Genomic DNA, 20396 nt, shown 5'->3' with positions numbered 1-20396 from the left:
ACTTTGTTACTAATATGTAACAAATATGTGCTGTAAATTCGAGCAGCTAATTGGAAAAAAAAATGAACATAAACATTTCAGGGGTTTTTACTGTTAGTGTCAATCTGGCACTTTGAGAAGAAACAAGCTCTGATTATTTGTCATTTGAAGTGATGTTTCATTTCAAAACCTCCTTCAATTGGACTTATTAGCTGAAAATTGCTCAAGAAATGCCAGAATTGTAAGTGATTAATCCAGTTCATCTCTCAGGATTTTTTAAAATTATTTTTTCAATTCATTAATGATATGAGGATCATTCCTCATCTCATTTAGTCACCAGCAAACTATCCAATTGCTCCTCTGCTCAGCTCAGTGCAGGTGTGGGGTGAAAGGGAAATTCAGCCCCTGGGAAAGGAGGAATAGATGAACTGGAGTTGTGTTCCCTGAGCCTGCAGAGAACTGCCAGGTATGGGTTTAAAAAAATCCTTAGAACCCTCTCTGAAAATCCCAGCTTTTTGCCTGTTTCTCTTTGTAGAAAAAAGTAAAACCAAATGGAAATCAATATAAAACAAAAAAAGCAAAAAATGGAGAGGGACAAAAATGGGGATGTGGAGAGGGAATTCTCTGTGATGGAATATTTTGGTTTGAGATGATTTATTCTGCGTAGGGGTTTGCATAAAATAAAAAAGAAGGTTATAAAAAAAGGAAAAATTTTATTGACATCAGAGTGAACCAAAACCATACAGGATTTGCTGTACCAGTGGCAAACAGAATATCTTTCCTCCTAAACTTACTTTCAAAAGTAACAAGAGTCTGCACTTTAGCCCCAAATCTCAATAAACCAGACAAAAGCTAATTGAGCTGGAAAACCCTGAGCCAGCTGTGCTGGTGGAGCCAAGGGCTTTGCCAAGGGAAGCTGTGCAGGATGGCAGCCCCTGAGGGCAGGCAGCTCCATCAGCTCAGGGATTTCTCTGCTGGCAGAGGAGAAGCTCCAGCCCCAGCCCCGCTGGCTTTCCCCAGGGAACGGTCACTCCCAGCCTTGCCTGGCCTGTGCTGTCCCTGACACAGGGACATGAGAAGGGTTTGGAGGTGCTGGGGGATCTTCCCACTCCATCTGCTCCCTCCCTCCTTTGCTGCCTCAAGCCCCAACCCAATGGGGTTTAGCAGGGCAGCCTCCAAAGCCACTCAATGGGCCCTGTACTCCTGCTGACCTCCTTCCCTGGGAACTCTGCCAAGGAGCCAGGATCAGGGCAGGGCATTCCTGAGTGACAGCCCCGCATCCCACCAAGCACAGCTGGCTGTGGGGTTCCCAAATGGGAGCCAGCACTTGCTAGCAGGAGTTTCTGGCTCTTTTTGGCTCAATTCCCCACCCTGGCCCAGCTAATCCAAAGACAGAATTAGCCATGGTAGGATATGTTTTCTGTCATGAGCTTGATGTAGTTCTAAAATAACCAGGATTTAATGCAGATTCATTTTCTGTGCAGATTTGTTTCAATCTTTCTCTTCTAAACCCAGGAACAGAACATTTGGATGATGCCTCCCTTTCTGTGGGAATATGAAATCTCCACCTTCTAGCAAAGGCAGTCCTTGGCCTGGATCTGTGGGAAGGCTGGCCTGGCTGGCTGGATCCATAAGAAGTAACTCCAGAAGGAACACAGGAGTTCCCTCTTTCTGGGGTGGTTGAGATGGGCTCCAGGGGCTACATACACCCCTCCAACCATGTACTGACACAGGCTGAGAAATGTCTGCTCTCTGCAGCAGAATTATTAAATATTGGGAAGGAATCCTTCCCTGTGAGGGTTGGCAGGTCCTGGCACAGGGTGCCCAGAGCAGCTGTGGCTGCCCCATTCCTGAAGTGTCCAAGGCCAGGTTGGATGGGGTTTGGAGAAGCCTGGGATTGTGGAAGGTGTCTCTGCCCATGGCAGGGGGTGGCACTGGATGATTTTTCACATCCCTTCCAACCCAGACCATTCCACGACTCCATGATCATGGGGCAACTGAACCATACTCCTGATTTCCACAGCTTCCTAAAATATTACTGGATAATAACAAATATCCTCATTTTTGTCCCTCACTCTGGTGCCTGTCCTCCTCAGGTTCTGCATCTGGCAGTTGGAGGGACATTCCCAAAGACTCAGGAAGGGCACACTCCTGGAGCTGAAGAGGCACCATGCTGCCAGGAGAGTTTTGAGTGAAATCCTTGCAGTTGTCATCAGTGTTTGTTCAGTGCCAGTATGACTTGTGAAACACCTGGATAAATGCTCTGTGTTCCCAGCCCATTCTGTACCGAAGTAGGGAACCCAAATCTCTTCCTTTTAGCACATTCCACTGGTGTCAGAGCAGGCCTGGGAGCAGATGCCACCCTGACCCCTCTCCAGAGGGGGCTCAGCCACCTTCACCTGTTTGTCAGTTCCCCAGTCCTGCTCAGCCCAGATGGGAATGTGGTGTTACAGAGTGAGGGGACAGCCTAAGCTGTCCTGAACAAGAGCTGCCTGCAACCATCACCCAAATCATGCAGCCATCAGCCAGACATCCCCACCTAGAGCCACAGAGGAAATGCCTCATGGGAGAGCAGTTTCTCCTCCTCACACTGCACCTGAGGGCACCTCACAGTGCACCTTCACATCAACCTGACATACAGTAACAAGAGATCCCACCACAAACTCAGGAATAAGGAACAGAGGGATGCATTCAGGAGCATTTCAGTGTCTGCACTTTGGTGCCCATGTGGGCCAGAAACAAATGATGCAGAGTGTTTGGGAAAAGTTTTCAAGAGATGATGTGAGTCTGTCATGCAACAGTTGGATCTTCTGGGAGTTGGTGGAGGAGACCTTGCTCTTGACATTGTATTTTCTATTTATTTCTGAACCTAGAGATGACAGCTCTTTCAGGGAACAGGGAATGATGATATCCAAAGGCTGTCTGAAATCCAGACTCGGGTATAATGATCTCTCCTCAAAGCACAGACTGTGAACTGGTTCTTCACAAGAGCCTGGGGGATTCAGTGCAGTGGGTGTTCTGCTTCTCCTGCAGTCACTCCTGAACCACTGTCCTCTTCTCCCAGCAATGCCTGAGCAGGTGGCACCTCCTGGGCAATGCCTGGGTTGGAGACACCCACAGTGAATCCCTCCCTGGGATGGCTGGTCCGAGCTTGGGGTGGTGCCAAATATTGGATTCAAGGCTTCTCCTCCTCCCTGCATGGCCACACCACACACCTGTGCTGTTTGGGGCTCCATGTTACTCCCATCCAGTGGCAGCTGTGGAGAAAGGAAACAGATGACACTGACAGAATCCTTGCTCCTCCCATGCCAACATCCCGATCTGCCTGGTTTGGGGGTGGGGAGGGGGAAGAGTATCGAAGTTAAAGGGTCCTGATCTCCTCTCCCTTTGGCATAAAGAGCTTTTCACTCTTCCCTTCCATCTCTTCTACCTCACCTCCCCCTTTCCCTCCACAGCAAACCACATTCAAAAGGTTCAGGCTGATCCTGTTGATGCTTTGACGCCACCCCAGGGTTCTGGTCTAACAAATGGAGGACAGATTGCGCCACATCCCTGAGACATCACTGGGAAAGTGGCAAGCAAAGTAGGACCTGACTCTTCTTGGACCGCACATTACCACACACACCCCTCAGCTCCTCAGTGGGCAGCAGGACCACACGGATGGGAGGGCTGAGCCTCCTGAAGGAAAAGCAGAGCTTGGCTGCCTCCTGCCTCTAACATTTCCTGAGGGGGGTTTGGGTGTTCCTGCCAGGAGCAAAAGGACCTCTTAAGAAAGAGCAACTGTGGCTGTAAATGAGCATTTCACAGCATGGTCACCCTGCTCATTAATGGAACTGAGGAGAGGGGACTCCTCACCCACACACACAGAAAGAAGGGGGCTCTCCTACTGCAAACTCCAACGGGATGAAACTTACTCCCAGTCAATGCTTTGCCCCAGACAAACACGACAGCGTAGCAACACTCAGTGTGTACTTTAACAAGGACAGTCCAAACTGGGTTCCTTCCATGAGCAGGTCCTGCCAGCTCAGAGTCCCTCTCTCCCCTCTGAACAACCACAACAGGTGCAGTTCCTTTCAGACAGCTGAGAAAGCCCAAGTGTGACAGCCATTGCAGGGTTCCCAGGGCCTGCACTGTTGTCACTGCAGTGTCAGGTGCAGGAGAGCAGGGAGAATCCTCTCAGATCACCAAGGTTAGAGGGCAGTTGAAACAGGGCTGAAGAGGTGTCAAGGTTTTCTTACAGCTCCAGAGTATGGAAACTGCCTTGCTGTTCTTCCTGGCAGGCTGCTGACATCATCCCGCTGATCCTTCTGTGGCTGAGGTCCCAAGGAGGGAGAAAGATTCACAAAGAAGCCCACAGCCCCCAGGCATCCTCTGCAATCCAGGTGTTTGGCAATCCAGGTGTTGATCCTGTGGACAGTGGGCTGGAGGAGGAGGGAGGGCTATTACAATATCAGGAGCTGTCACTGCTTAGTGTGGTCTAGGGAACATCATGGCCCAGCTCACCTGCAAGGATGGCATTGGTGACAAGACATAGATCCTGGGCTAGTGAGTTAGATGTGGGTGAATTGATTCCAGAGAGTGGATTGATCATGGAATAAAGTACAGAAACTGGTTTAAGTGTGGTGTGTTTCCACCTTCCCTTCCCTTTAGTAACCATGGTAGGAACCCCTTTGCCCTCCCCAGCCAAGCTTTCTTTGGACAGGCCTGTCAGGAACTCACCTAGACCCAAAATCTGGTTATGACCAGTGCCAGGGTGGGATTTTTACACATTCTCCAGCTCATTCTGCCCTCAGCAGTCTCTGGAGTTGGTCCCCAGAACTCACACAGGAGGGCTCTGGCCACTCCAGCTGCACTATCCACAGCCACCATGAAGCTGCCCAGGCTGGGACACTGCAGGGACCTGCCCAAGCTTTAAATGCAAAGAAACCCCCAGACACAGCTCCTCTGGGCACCTCGTGTCACTCAGGGAGGGTGGAGGTGGGAGCTAAAATGCTCCATTCCCATGGGATGCAGAGGCCAAGTGCTTCCTGTCTGACATTCTGCTCCCACAGAATCATCTCTGATGTTCAGTTTGTGCTCTTAGATCTTGCAGCATCTGTGGCCTCTGGGCCAACTCTTCTTGGCGATGCTCTGACATTGCCGCTGCTGCTCTGCCATTGCTGCTCCAATGCAGCAAAGCAGAGATGTTCCCATAAAACTTTGTAATTGCCCCACTCCCCAGACTCAGATTCTTCCTGCATGCCAACTGTGAAGGAAACGTTTCTATTTTTAGCTTGGAGGTGTTGGCAAGAAATGCAGAGGCTGGATCTGCATTTCAAACAGGCAGGTAACAGCACAACACCTCATCCCAGGCCTTCCTCTGTTCTGCCTGCTGCAAGGATTGCAAACCTTGGTGCTCAGTCTGTGCCCTGCTCCCCTGCCAGCCACTCCCAGCTGCAGGTGAGATGCAGGAACAGGGAGGGCTTCTCATAAGGAATTGCTTGTGGGATTGAGAAAGCTCTGCATGGGCTGTGTTCATAATGTCTGTGTTTAAAGGCTGCAGGACTTTTTCTACCAATTTCCTCCTTTCTTCCCTTCTGAATTTTATTTTCAAGCAGGGGAAAATCTTTTTCAAGGTCAGGGAGAGGTTATGCTTTCAGACTTTTGTAGTGCATAGCTTCAGGCTGGGTTAAAATTCCCATAACAATCAGAGCCTGTCTTGCCTGGCATTCCTGTCTTCTGCTGTCTTTATCTCATCCCTTCCTGAATCCTGTTGGAAGCTGCAGCCATTGTGGCATACCAAAGGCAGAAGACATTTTTCCCCTGCCTTTTTTTTCCCCTTTAACCTACTAGTGGTTTGTTGTCTCTTTTTGTCTTCCTTGCTCGGTTTTCTCATGGTTGACAGAAATGAGCTGCTCAACTCTGCAGTCAGGATATTGGGGGAAATGCAGCAATTCCTATTCCAGAGGAATCTGTGACACTCTGAGCATTGGAAATACCCATCCCCTTTTTCCAGTCTAACAGATTCCTCTACACTGGCTCAGTACATGTCACCTGTGCCATCTATCAAGTTATGACCCCAAAATGGGGCAAAAGCACCTTCTGTGGGATGCAAACCCAAACACTTGATTGTATTTGGGAACCAGAAACCCATGGGATTGAACTGTGGGAATGAATATTGCCTGTAAATGTGGCACAAACACATAGAGGTTTTCTCTGTGGTGCTGCAGCTCCAGCACAAGCATCATCTTCCATCACAAACCCCTTTAACTGGGGAGCCTCAGTCTGGGGAAATGCCTTTGGAGAGGAGAAGGATGCTGTACACTAATAAATAATGGGAAGTGATTATCCTGCCTGGGCCAGCAGAGAGGGAGAGCTGCAAATCCACAACTGGCATCCCCAGAGCCAAGCACATGAAAGGGCCTAAAACTGAATTAATTAACTGCTGGAAGGCCAGGCTCTCAAGGGAGAGTCTGGGGCACACTTGGGCTTCTCTCTAGATTTAAGGCCTTGCCATAAGAGACTTTGTCTACACTCTCATGCTTTTAGCAGGGGCAGATGACCCTACATTTGCAAGGACAGAATATAGCACAGATAAATTGTTCTGGTATTAGCTAAGCCTTGAAGAGAAATCACTGGATAAAAGGGTGTCATGGATATTCACTGCAAGGACAACTACCAGGCCTTGCTCGAGGTCCATCTTTCATCCCACTAACTTTGTAGGGACACAGCTACCTGGCTGCAGGTGGCTCACAGGCTGAAGGGCTCTCCCAACTTTCCCATTTAAGATAATATTTCCCTCCCACCACCAGTTTGTTCCAGCAGCCCCCAGCTGTGTGTGAAGGAGCTCTGGGTCAGTAATGATCCATTCATGGACAAACAGCCCCTGCCAGGGAACAGTCATTGTGGGCACTGCTCTGGAGTTGTCATTGCTGAAGCTTTTCAGCTGCTGCCAGGTCTGGGTATTGCCAGAGGGTGCAGCCTGAGGAAGGTCGAGGGAAACCCATTCTTTGTCCATGTGACTGGAATTTCTGCATGTACAAGTGCATTAATATTCTTGTGTCCCCATTTGAGATGCTTTCCCTTGATCTGCCTTTGCCTTTTCCCTCTCAGTCCCAAGTGGTGTCCTCCACTTGTCCCCAGGCAGTGATAACCCCTGCCCCTCCCTGCTCTCTTCTCCTGCTGTGTTCTCATCCCATGGCAGAAACAACACAAACACAAACAAAGGCAGCAAATACAAACAAGGATGATGCTATTTCTGAATGCAGCAGGAGCCACCAAGGCTGGGCTTGCAATGTGCTGGTGTATCTCAGTTGTGTGGCTCCTGTTACCTCTGGTGTTGAAGATTATCACACTCCTGTAGTACAGGAGGGAATTTATCCCTGTCTCTGTGCTACCACATCACTTCACAGAGTGTACACAGCCTGCCCTCCAGATCCTGGCAGTCTGCATCCTCCAGTCAGTGCAGAGAGTGAATAAAAAGCACAGGAGAGTCAAGGTACCAGATTCCCCTAAGTGATGCATCTATGCTGTGCTCAAAACAAAAGCAGAAAGTTCTCCTGTTAATCTCAGCTTCCCTGGAACCCAGTGCAATGTCCTTATCTGTAATTCTTTCTCTACCATCAGGAAAAAAACCCAAACCCTTTTTATAGAATCACAGAGTCGTTGAGGTTGGACAACATCAAGTGCAACCATCAGGCCAGCACCAGCACCACATTCAACATTGCCTGTGTCCCCAGGTGCCACATCCACACATTCTTTGAATGCCTCCAGGGATGGGGAACTCCACCACTGCCCTGGACAACCTGTACCAGTGCTCAATAACTCTTTCCATGAAGAAATCTTTCTTAGTATCCAACCTGAAGTCACCTTGGTGAAACTCGAGGCCACTTCTTCTCATCCTGTCACTCAGCTGGGAGAAGAGCCCTGCCCCACCTCACTACAACAGATATTTTTTAATAGGTTCTTTGTCATTTCCCAGGGGGAAGAATGGGGCTGTATTTGTGCTTCAAAGAGCTGCACTATAACCTGGTAACCACACAACTGCATTCAAATTGTGTCAAGATAATGATGATGGCCAGTAAAATGCCAGGATCAGCAGCAGAGATTGCACAAGGATCCAGAAAGAGCCAAACATGCCAAAACATTCCACAGAAACAGTGCTGAAAATGACAGAGCCCTGGGGCTGGCAGGACCTGGGGCTGTTTTAAATGAAACAGTGCTTTGTAGCAGCACAGATCACTCTCAGGAGCTGATTTACCTCAATCCAAAGCTAAACATCTTCAACACAGCTAAGAGTTATGCCTCAGACTTGGGGTCATCTGCTGCATATCCCCCTCTTCTGGAGAGTTTGTGCTTTTAAATGGCTTTAAAGTGTTAAAGGTCACAGCAGAAATTCTTCAGGTTTCATAAAATCCTAAAATGGCCTGTGTTTGGAAGGGACCTTAAATATCACCCAATTCCCACCTTTGAAAACACTGAACTTCAACAGGACTGACACACCCGTACAAAGCTGCTCCTTGAACTTTCTCTGCAACATGGGAATAAGACAGAAAGAAAACAAAAAACTCAGACCTGTGTGGAGACAGAAGAGCCCCTTTCTTCAAAAGTAAATTGGGAAAGAATTACATGGTGGAGGGTGTTGGGGAAGATGAAAGAGGAAAGCCTTACAAATATGATTGCCTGGCAAAAGATTTTGAGAATATAGAAACTATAAGCGAGATTGAAATGAAAGCAAGCTTTGACATCCCTTAGTTACTGAACAACAGGAAAACAATGGTGTGGCCAGCTGAAGGTAATCCCCTTTTGATGGAACAAAACCCTCTGCAAGCAGGCAGGTCCAAGGGTCAGAGCAGACCCTGCCAGCTTGGCAGAAGGGGTCTGAAGAGTAGTTTTTAGGGTTTAAAATGTAGCACAATATGGTAATGTAGTGATTCTTATAGGCTGTATGTAAATGCTACAGGATTTGTATGCTGTACTAGATTGATTAGTGAGAATCAGAATATTCAACACAGAAGATGATTTATTGTATTGTAACGGGAACTTCGCGCTCTTATACTCTTGCTTTTGCTCTTGTTCTCTTGCTTTTACTCTTGCGCTCTTACTCTCATTTTTCTATGCTCTTAGCTCTTGCCTTTTGACGTTATTACCCTCTCATCCTCTCTCTTCTCTCGGGCCGGCTCCGAGCTGCAGCTGGCAGCTCCCAGCAGGGCCCTGTACCCACGCCCTTTGCAATTTCCACAACCTGCCTTCAGAGATCTCTTGTCTCCATCCGTCCCAACCGTGCTACCCCCCATCTCGCCTACAGGAGGGGAAGAATGACAGTGGCAAGAAGGGAAGACTTCTCTTAATCATCCCATGTTAGATCAGTGAATTGGAAAATCATGGCAAGTCTGCCAGAGAATAAACTGCCCAAACCTGGGAGCAACTGCAGAGCCACAGACTGTTTAGCAGCTGGGACAGAAAAATTAATTTCTTCCCATAAAACTTGCCTCCCAGAGAATTACAGCCTTTGATTTGTCTTGCCAGGGTGGGCATGTGGGGGGACAGGATTGGAAATAAATGCTACAAACTCTCTCTGTTCTGAGTAGGGAGTGTGTTTATCTCCTCAGCCCAGAACATAAACCCCAGAAACAAGGGTGATTTACGGCCCATCCCTTTGGCTGAAAGCCTCCTGGAAGGGAAGAGGGCTTTCTTCTGCAGCACAAGTCTGACCTTCGCCTTGTGTGGGTATGGGATAAAAGTGACAGACCCTCAAAGAGAGAGGAAAAATGGTGCTTTCCTTGGAGATGTCTTCCCAGGGCCATGCTGACAGATCTGCAGTGCTTCTCTTTGTGGTTCCATGGAGCCCTTGAGAAATGCATCTGGGAAAACCAATTCCTTCTGGCTCCAAAGCCAGGGGGGTGGGACAATCCTCCAGCAGTCAGGAGAGGAACCTCCCACATGCTTAGACCAAGCTCTGACACCTCCCTACCATCTCATATCCTGTATTTCCTCTTCTTCCAGGAGTTATCCCATGCTGGAAGCCAAGGTGATCTCTTTGGTTGCACACCCCCATGGCAGCCCATAACCAGGGGCTTCCTTGCAGGGGTTGAACCATCAGGGTGGGATTCAGGGAAGAGTTTTCTCTATCACCGATCAGATGCAGAGCCAAAAGAAATCTCTCTTTCTTACTTCCCCCATGGATAAAAAAATAAGAGATATCATCCCTTAGGAAGAAGGGTTGTTTGTGGTCTACTGATTAAGAAATCACATTCATATTGTTCCTGTTTTAATAACAATAATAAAGATTCAGAGCTTCCCCTTCTGACTAGGGAAGGTTCAGTTTAGGTTGAGGAGCTCCAAAATCAAGCATTTCCTTGAAGCACTCTCAGACCTGCTGGCCCAAATTGTAGGGCCTTTTCACTGCTTTCCTTGAAGGATGTATTTAGAAGATCTGCTGAGCTGTCTGAGCCCAAACCCATCAGCATCTGCCTCAGAAATTCCTCATGGCTCCTCAAACTTCCCTTCTCTTCCTCCTGCTGGAAGCTGCTGTGGCACAGAGAGGTCCCTGCTGCCTCCCAACACTCACATTCCTTGTTTGTTTTTAACTTTTCCTTAGGCTTCCCCTGGGCCATGTCTTGCCAGTAAACAGAGACATCAGCAGATCCCTGCTGATCCCAGAGCCAGAGCTTTCCTTACAGCTCCAGCCTTCCCTTGGCACAGATGTCTCTCACCACTGCGGTGTCTGAGGCCCCAGCTCAGCCCAAAGCTGCCTCAGAGGGTTTTCCTATGGCTGGATGGGGCTGGATAGGGCCGGATGGGGCTGGATGAGCCTTCTGGAGCCTTTTCCAGGGAGGCAAAACAGTTTCTTGCCTTACTGAGTTTCTCTCTTCTCCTCTTCCTGAGGCTCCTCAGAAATCCAACATCCAGAGACAAAAGAAAGCAAAACAAATCCTTTTGTCCCAGGCTGTCATTCAGATGGGCTTATACCAACAAGGACGGCATTAGTCAATAACACCCCAGAGCAGTCACCACAAGCGCAGAGTTTGGATCAATGTTTGTGTGTTTCTGGCATGTTTTCCCTCTGTGTCTCTGTGGGATGTTGTGTATCAGGGGCTCAGGTCACTCCCAGCTCATGGAGGGTCTTTTGGGATTCCTGTTCTCCTGGAGAACTCTCCCCTACTACTCCTTCTGGATGCACAATGCAACATGAGCAGCTCTCACAGCCTTTCTGCTCTGCCTCTGCTGCCTGGGGAATGCCAGTGGTATGGAGAGCTCAGGATGCAGAGGGTGCAGAGGGATGAGCCCACACGTGGCTGTTTTTCTCAAGGCACTGAACATTCTCCTCTGCAAACATTCAGAGCCTTTGCTCTGGTGGCTCCCACTGTGCTACCAGCCTGGCAAAGCCCACTGGCCCTGGCTTGGAGGCTGGGCAGGGGCTGTGTTGGAAAATGATCACAGAATCATGGCTTTGTGCAGGTTGGAAAACCTCTCTGAGATCATTGAGTCCAACCATCCCCAACACTGCCAAGGCCACTCTGGTGGTGTTTGAGGGTCCCCAGGACAAGGGAAGAGATGAGAATCTTGACTCCATGTTTCAGAAAGCTGATTTATTATTCTTTTATATATATTATATTAAAAGAAAATTATATACGAAAACTATACCAAAAGACTAGAAGAAAGGAAACATCAGAAAGCTAGAAAGGAATGAATAATAAAATCTCGTGACAGACTCAGAGTCTGACACAGCTGGCTGTGATTGGCCATTAATTAAAAGCAATTCACATGCTGGGTAAACAATTCTCCAAATCACATTTTAAAGTAGCAAAACATGGAGCAGCTGAAGCTTCCCAGCTTCTCAGGAGAAAAGATACTGGCAAAATGATTGTTCATAAAATATGTCAGTGACAGGCCACCCCTGACCATGTTCCCAAATGCCACCTCCACAAGGCTTTTAAACCCCCCCAGGGACAGGACTCCACCAGGGCCCTGGGCAGCCCTTTCTAATCCCTGACCACGCTTTCCATGAAGATCAGAAAACCCTTGAGAGGATCAAGGGTTTCATCATCTCGTTTCTAACATTTCACTGCAAAATATGAATTTGATTTAGTGAAATCCACTTTAGATCAAAAGTCCAAATAAATCACATGGGTTTTCTTGTCTAGTTTCAAGACTGCTGAAGTATTTTTACTCAAGGCTGGTAAAACAGACAGTTCCAACTTGTCTCTTTAAACCATTTTATCTGTAACAGGTTGTTGTACTGAAATATTGATGGCATTTTTAATAATGAAATCATCTACTATATATTAAATATCCCCTTAATATATGTGCTTGGAAACCTACTTAACCTCGTATTTAATACAAATTCTTTATAAGCTATGAAACCCAGTGTAATACAGTATAAAACCTTATCATGTTATAACACAGTTCCATATTTTATTGTAATAAAGGAGCAAAATGCAAACAAGCCCATACCTCATGTTGCTCTGATTTTTATTTTGATGGATTTTACATGCACCACGGAGCAAGAGAACATGAATTGGTCCCAAAAGCTGCTTTATCTGGGCGCTGCTTCAGCAGGACAGGAAGCCACCCTAGAGCAGCAGCATTTCCCAGGGAACAACAAACCCCCGTGTGGAAGATGTCAGCTCAGGAGCTCCGACCATTCCAGGCCTGTACGGCCAAGGAGAGCAGGGGCTGATTGCTGCTGGCTCAGGTGGCACTGGGGGGGCACTGAGGGGCACTGGCAGCATTCCGATTCTCCAGGGCCGGGCATCCCATCCCTGGAGCAGCTCAGACCCTCCTGGCTGTGCTTACCTGGGCACGCCAAGGAGTAGAGCTCTGCCTTTGTGTCCTGAAGTCTCAGCTCCATAAGGACAAAAGGGAAGGGGGTTAAACTGCCTGGTAAGAGCCGTTCTCTGTAAGAACACTTGGCTCATCCAGCAAGAGATAGCACATCCCAGAGCCATAAATAATGCATGGATCCCTCACATGGAGCTCACTCCAGCCTTGCATTCCTTAGAGTCGGCAAATATCATTTTTCTCTTCTCTTTTGTGTGTCTGTGGTTTGGTGGGTGGCTCAGGAGAAGGGAAAGCTCCTCTGAGGTGCTGTGTTGATCTGCTTTCACATCTTCCTCCTCTTTCACTTCCCTTTTCTGCCTTCCCAAAAAGCCTCCTGCCCGAGCTGTGTCAGAACAGCAGCACTGCCAAGCTGCCATGGAGGGCTGGAGTTGCTGCTGGATTTGGGAAACAGATGAGCTTAATGTGTTCAGCTAAAAGCAGGTTTTAGAGCTCAGTCAAACTGCAGCTCATCCTGGACCACTCCTCCCAAGAAAACGAGGCACAAGAATTTGGCTGCTGGACAGCGACAGGGAAAAAAAGTGTGAATTTCTCTCCAGCCTGATGAAAATGCTTCCCTGAAAGCAGGTTTGGAACTCACTGGCATTCCTATCAGGAGAGATCCAGAACTCACAGCTGCTGAGCAGGTGCTTGAAATCATAATTCATTGGTGTTTCTTTCCTGATTGCCCAAACACTAATGAGCTGCTCAGAACCTGGAACTGCTAATTACATGTCTGAGATTTAAAAGGAGTACCCAGGATGTCTTCATGCTACTAAAATAGTCCAGACTGGATTGCTGTCAGTCTGTCTAAAAAAACCCTTGGATTACTCAATAAGACACCAGACTCTGAGTGGATAATTAGGTTTCTGGGACCCCAAAGCTGCTAAGAAGGTGCTCAGGACACTGATGCTTCTCCAAGTCCATTTTTTTGGAAGTAATTTGAGAATTTGGACCTCCACTCCTACATTCCCCTTGTGCTGTCCTCGTCTCTGCTGGAGTGCATCCCTTCAGGTAGCATTTGTGATCCATGGCTTGGTCCCACCTGGATGCAGCTTTTCTTCTGGATCTGAGTCGCACGGCGCAGCCAGTGGAGAGCAACTCTATTAAAAGCCACAGTGGTGCCACACTGACACGTATTTCTTCTTCTAAGAGTATCCTGAGATGACTTCAGTTCTGACCTACTTTAAAGTTAGGCTGATTTTGTCCAAGCAGCAGCTGCACTTGAAGGTAAAGAGATGGAAGGAAAAGCTGCTGAAATCCAGTTTCCTGGTCAGAGGTTTTTGCCCAGCAAGATTCAGAGCTGCTCAACTTTGTAACCTACTCTTTTGTCAGCTCTTTGGTTTTCCTGACACATCTTTCCCTGGCACAGGCTGCAGCCTTGGCTCTCCCAGCTAAGGACAGGGGAAGCAGTCCCTGTTCCTCACTGCATCTTTTACACAGCCAGCAAAATGGGAGAAGTAATTAACTCTCACATGTTTATTACAGTAATTATGACTTTGCATTGCTCTCTCTACCAACAAAGTGGACCAGACTCCCAAAACACTCTCATGTGTTTCTGAAGTCCCCACATTCCCTTTTTGAACAAGTCCTGCATCTTTAGAACAATCACATTCAGCCTTAGCTCTGTCTGTATTCTGTCACCATCATATTTTCTGAAAACTCCCTTCACCAGGATTTCTTCTCCTGGGAAGCTGAGAAGCCTCAGAGAAAAAGGAAAATAATATTATCTCATTGCTTCTCCTGTGTTTGCTGCTTTGGAATGTGGTTTGGGGATTGTTTATCCAACAGGTGAATTGTTTTTACCTAATGACCAATCACAGCCAGCTGTGTCAGACTCAGAGGAGTCAGTCACGAGTTTTTAATTAGTATCTTGTTAAGCCTTCTGTAAGTATCCTTTCTCTATTCTTTAGTATAGTTTTAGTATAGCATTCTTTATTATAATATAATATCATAAAATAATAACTTAACCTTCTAGAACATGGAGTCAGATTCTCAATTCCCCCTTCATCCTGGGGACCCCAAAAATACCGCAGTATTCTTTGTGTCTCTCAATGCCTTCCTGAGGATCGGGGAGGCCTGGGATGTTTCTCAAAGGCCCTTCATCACCATGCATTCCATATATCCTGGTTTTCTTCCATTCCCCATCCAGATGATGGGAATACCAGCCAGGAAAACAAACCTTGCAGTGGGAGCAGCAGACAGTGAGGTGCTCCAGAGTGGTAGTGACTGAGCCTGTATTTGGATTTTAAGGGAATTTCAGCAGGGCCCTGATTGTCTCTGGGATTTTCCATTGCTTTGGCAGGAAAGTCTTGAATCCATGTGGCTGTTGGGACTCTTGCATCTCCCATTCACAGGGTCCCTTCCATCTCACACTGCAGGCAGTGTGTGTCACAAAATATATTCCTGATTTGTTCCTGAGCTCAATTCCTCAGCTCAGCTCAAGTTGGAGGCTGCTGGGACGTGGGCTGGCTCTGCACACCACACACACTCACTGGCAAATGCTCCAGTGAACAAACATTCATTAAAAACCAGCAAATGTGAATTATAACTGACTGCATAAAGGTGCTGGTGAATTGACAACATATGCCCAGAGTCACAGCAAATGATCTGGAACACAGCAGCAGGAGATGGAAAGCTCTCACTTCCCAGTCTGACACAGATCTCAAGGTGAGACTGAGCTGTGGGTTGGGGCACATCCTGCACACTCATGGCTGTGTTCACAGCATGAACCTGGTACTGCTGACCAGATGCGATTTCAATGTCTGAGTCAGCTCCAGCAAAGCCACCCCCACCCTCTCTGACAGCTTTATTGTCCCTCGTCCCAAACAACCAGCATGGATTTACCTCTTAGGCTCTCTGCATTGGCTAAACAGAGCATCTCTCCTTCTGCAGCAGGAGCAGCCCAGCTCTAGCAGCCTGATCCATCCTTTACCTCAGGATAATCCCTCTGGAGATGGGTGGCAGAACCCTGCAAAGCACCCAAGGGTGCCAGCAGTACCAGCTCTGCCTGCAGCACAAACGAGTTGTAGCAGGGTCATCACTGCCCTGCTTCCAGTGGAGATTCTGAGGTCACAATTTAGGATTCAAAAGGGACAGTATGGACTCAGAGCAAACTCCCAGTGCTGCCACTAAAACCAAGAGAAATGAGGTTGAACTGCATATTCAGCACAAAGCTGGGCTGCCAGTCCCATCTTCATTAGCTAAATATCCACTAAGTCAACACATAGTGGGTCTTAATTAGTCCACATCTGGACCTTGGTCTGTCCTAAGAGCATCCCCACATCACTGATGCCAGAGCTCCAGCTCTCCTTCTCCCTCCCAAATCTTCCAGGGCAGCTGATTTGCAGCTGGAGCCTGGATCACAACCCTGCCAGGCACGTTTGCTGTGGCTCCAGCTTTGCCGGGGATGTTTCCACATAGCTCTAATTAACAGCAGCAACAAGCACTTTTGAGCCATGGAGGGAACCCCGGCGGCCAGAGTGAATGTTTCCCTAACTGCTCCCACAGCCTTGTCTCTCTACGAAATCGGAGGGCAAACTTCCAAATCTCTTCCCTCTGCCCCTGCTGCAGCACATTCCAGCCCTGCGGAGGAGCCAAGCTTTGGAATGAGCACACACTGCATTTGCTCTCCTTTATTTATGGGATAACAGAGCAGGTGCTCTGTTTCATGAGACAACAATCAGAGTTCCCAGGTGGGTAAAATCTAGCCCAAGTAACTCATTTCTTAATGAGGAAATTTATTAATATATTTTTAAAAAGGTTTTCCCTTTCTCTCTGTGCTATGTTGTGAGTACAGGTCAGAATGAACTGAACTGATGCTGTCCCTCCCTTTTCTCCCCTGCTGCTCAGAGAGCCCATAAATCAGAGAGAAAATTTTATTATTTTTAAGCAGCAGAGGAGAGACCACATTTCTGTTCCATTTTTGTGTGATGTCTAATACAACAGCATCCCAGGGGCTCCCAGAAGGGATTTGAATACGGATAAACAAAAACCTAGCCACATCTAATGCCCTGACTTCAGTCAGATTGGCCATTAACAGGATTCCAGGGTATTCTTACCCTCCCTTGCAGGGGAGAAATTGAGTAACACTCATGGATGTTCTCAACATTACCATTAACCTGTAATTTTGGGAAGCTCAGACCAGAGACTGTCTGCAGTTGGGGTGCCTTGCACTCATGTTCTGGGCAGATTCTCACTTCAAGCAGCTCGAACACCCTCAAGGGAAGCTTCTGCAGCCTCCATGTGGGATCTTCACCCAGCCCTGGCTAGGATTTCCACCCCGATAGACTCAATATTCCTGTCTCCATGCAGACGCAGACAGGGGCTGAGTTAATTGAATTCTGAGAACTGACAAGTTGGGTATTAAAGTCTTCTCAGGATCAAGAAACACAGAATTGATACTGTGTGACTCCAGGAACTGAGGGGAAAGATCTTTCCAGGACATGGCTGTGTTTTTCCGGGTTTCCCAGGCACCCCACCACTCTGCTTAACCCAGGTGAGAGGTGCCTGATTCCCACAATTCAGGTGTACACCCAACCCATTCCTTCAGTCCAGGACAAAGTTGTTGTTCATGGACTTGGAGAGGTCCTTGAACCCTCCTGTTCCTGGCAGCCACCTCACACAATCCCACCACCAAGGGATAATCCTGGTTAAAACCCTGCTGGGTTCTTTATCCCCATTACTTCAGAATTTTGTCCCTTCAAGAAATAATAACAATAAAAAAAACCTTTCCAACTTCCAGCATCAAGTTATCCATGACCAATTTGTACCATTTGCTCCAAAGCCAGCACCATGGTTTGGCTGAAATAGCTCCATTTCCCCCCAGTTATCATCCCCTTGATGGATTTCTCCAGAGTTATCCTAGTCCTTCACACAACCTTTGCCAGACTCACTTAAACAAGCTCAATTCTCATAATCTCCCCTCTAGAACAGGTGCTTCTTTTCCTTAATCCTCCTCCCAGTCTCATTCTGTACCTGTTCCAGGTTGGATTCAGCTGCTTTGGGATGAAGCCACTGCCTTTTCCAGTGGCATTAACACCTCCTGAGGTCCAGAAGAGCTTTGTAAAGAGTCTTGGCAAGGTACCATGAACTAAAGCAGCCACTTAATTAAACCCCCCAGTCATGATCTCTCCCATATCATCCTGGTGATTTACACAACTGCACACAAATCTCCAGGTATTGTATTTGCAGGGATGCCCTGATGAAAGCAGGAATGATGCACCTGATTCGATGTTCTCAGAAGGCTAATTTATTACTTTATGATACTAAATTATATTAAAGAATACAGAAAGGACACCTACAGAATGCTAAAAAGACAATAATGAAAACTTGTGACTCTCTCCGGAGTCCTGACACAGCTTGGCCCTGATTGGCCAAAGAGTGAAAACAACTCCCAGCAGAATGCAATGGAACAATCACCTGTGGGTAAACAATCTCCAAACACATTCCACATGAGCACGGCACAGGAGAAGAAAATGGGATAAGAATTGTTTTCCTTTTCTCTGAGGCTTCTCAGCTACCCAGGAAAAAAATCCTGGGGAAGGGATTTTTCAGAGAATGTGAATGCCATGCCCAGGTGCAGAGTACTGGGAGCATTGCCTGTATCCCCTGGGATCCATCTGCAAAAGAAACAGGCAGGGATGGAGCATGGAGCAGGTCTTTGCTCACTGATGTTTGAGATCTGTGCTCCAAAATATTCTTTTTAGTGTTTCATGATCCCAGAATCATGGGATGGTTTGAGATGGAAGGGACTTAAAAGCTCTTCTCATTCCCACCCCCTACCATGGGCAGGGACACCTTCCACTGTCCCAGGTGTCTCCAAGCCCTGTCCAACCTAGCTTTGGACACTTCCAGGGATGAGGAGTCCACAACCTCCTGGAAAAAGTGTTCCAGCAGCTCCCTGCCTTCCAGGGATGATCCAACCATTCCCTCCATTGCAGAGTCCACAGCCCCTGCAGGAGGAGGACAAAGATTTGGCAGAATGGCTGAGGAGGAAGGCTGAAGGTCAGGCAGTGGTTTCAGGAAGGCCTGGGAACCCCAGCTGGCAGGAGCAGCTTCAGGCTCTCACCTCTAAGTTTCTGCCATAAATGTAACTCCACACCAACAGGAACCTCCCCTCTGGAGCTGAGCCCGAGCTGCTCCATGTGGCTCATGCCAGGGAGTTTGGTTTCTGAAGAGGAAGGAAACCTTTTACACTCTGAAGTCTTAAATATTATTGTTCCCTGTTGAGTGTGGGTTAAACGAGGAAAACAGTGATACTTTTCTCACTGGCTCTTTTGCAGCTCTTCTACAGGCATATAAAAACAATAGTGAGCCAGTCAAGCACTTTAAGCAGTCAGGCAATGATAAATGAGACCCACTAAAACGCTTCTGTCTTTGCCAAGGGCATTCTGGATTATACTTGAACCTGTTTTAACCTTAGCACTTAACCTTCTTTTCCACAAAGTTGCCTTTGCATGCAAAAACCATGATGGAGCTCAAAATAACAAGTCAAAGAAATGGTTCCCTGAGAGAAAAAAGAACATTTGCTTTACAGTCAGGGCTGGGGTTTAAGTGTACTTTATGTGCTTGCTAAACCTCAGAATTTTAAAGGAATGGATATATAATTCCATGTTACTAGTAGGGGAGGGAGGAAAGGCATGAAATGCAGCATCAAAGTATTTTTTTTATGTCAGCTTGGCATGAAAAATGTGGAGAAAGAATATAGATAAGCATTATTTTCAGCAATCATAGAATCCCAGAAACACTGAGGTTGGAAAACACCTCCAGGATCATCGAGTCCCAGCTGTAACTGATTCCTACCCTGTCCCCAGCCCAGAGCCCTGAGTGCCATGACCAGGAATTCCTTGGACGCCTCCAGGGATGGGCATTCCAAACCTCCCTGGGCAGCCCCTGCCAAGGCCTGACCCCCCTTTCCATGGGGAAATTCCTCCTGGTGTCCACCCTGAGCCTGCCCCGGCCCAGCCTGAGGCTGTTCCCTCTCCTCCTCTCCCTCTTCCCTGGAGCAGACCCCAACCCCCCCGGCTGTCCCCTCCTGGCAGGAGTTGTGCAGAGCCACAAGGGCCGCCCTGAGCTTCCTTTGCTCCAGGCTGAGCCCCTTCCCAGCTCCCTCCTTTTCTCCGGGCTGAGCCCCTTCCCAGCTCCCTCAGCCCCTCCTGGTGCCTGGAAGGAATGGGCTGGCCATGCCTGTGTGGCCCCTTGCCAATGTCCTCCGCTGCTCCTGTTTGCCTCCCTGCATCTCCTCCCCATCCCCACCAGCCCAGGCACTGCTCCCAACCATTCCCCTTCCTCCAGCCCTTTCTCCCTCTCCAACAGCACACTGGGAGGGCAGAAGACCCCAGTTTCTAGACCCTCAGCTCAGGAGCAGGCCACCAAACCTCTGCTGTAGGGATGTCCAGCTGGATCTCAGAATCAGGGAATTGTTAAGGTTAGAAAATACATCTGAGATCACCAAGTCCAACCCACAGCACCACCCCCATGGTCACTCTTAACCCTTTCCTTAAGTGCCACATCCATAATTTTTTTAACACTTCCAGGGGCAGTTGGTGAGTGCCCTGCCCTCCCTCAGATCCAATGCTTAACAACCTTTTCTGTGACAAAATTTTCCCAAATTTTCC

The 20396-nt window shown here is 47.9% G+C and overlaps 1 protein-coding gene across 1 annotated transcript in view; it reads right to left on the bottom strand.

Annotated features, from left to right (window-relative positions):
• Positions 1-672: 672 nt before the first annotated feature.
• Positions 673-20396, bottom strand: part of LOC132339239 (acid-sensing ion channel 2-like) — a 36471-nt gene continuing 16747 nt past the window's right edge. The window contains exon 2 of the mRNA XM_059869416.1: positions 673-3236. Coding sequence (XP_059725399.1) covers positions 2682-3236 — 555 coding nt within the window. The 3' untranslated portion in view covers positions 673-2681. The remainder of the gene's footprint in view (positions 3237-20396) is intronic.

Source organism: Haemorhous mexicanus, chromosome 28 (assembly GCF_027477595.1).
Source record: "Haemorhous mexicanus isolate bHaeMex1 chromosome 28, bHaeMex1.pri, whole genome shotgun sequence".
NCBI classification, from domain to species: domain Eukaryota; kingdom Metazoa; phylum Chordata; class Aves; order Passeriformes; family Fringillidae; genus Haemorhous; species Haemorhous mexicanus.
The sequence above is the reverse complement of the archived record's forward strand: the minus strand, read 5'-3'. Positions and strand labels throughout refer to the sequence as shown.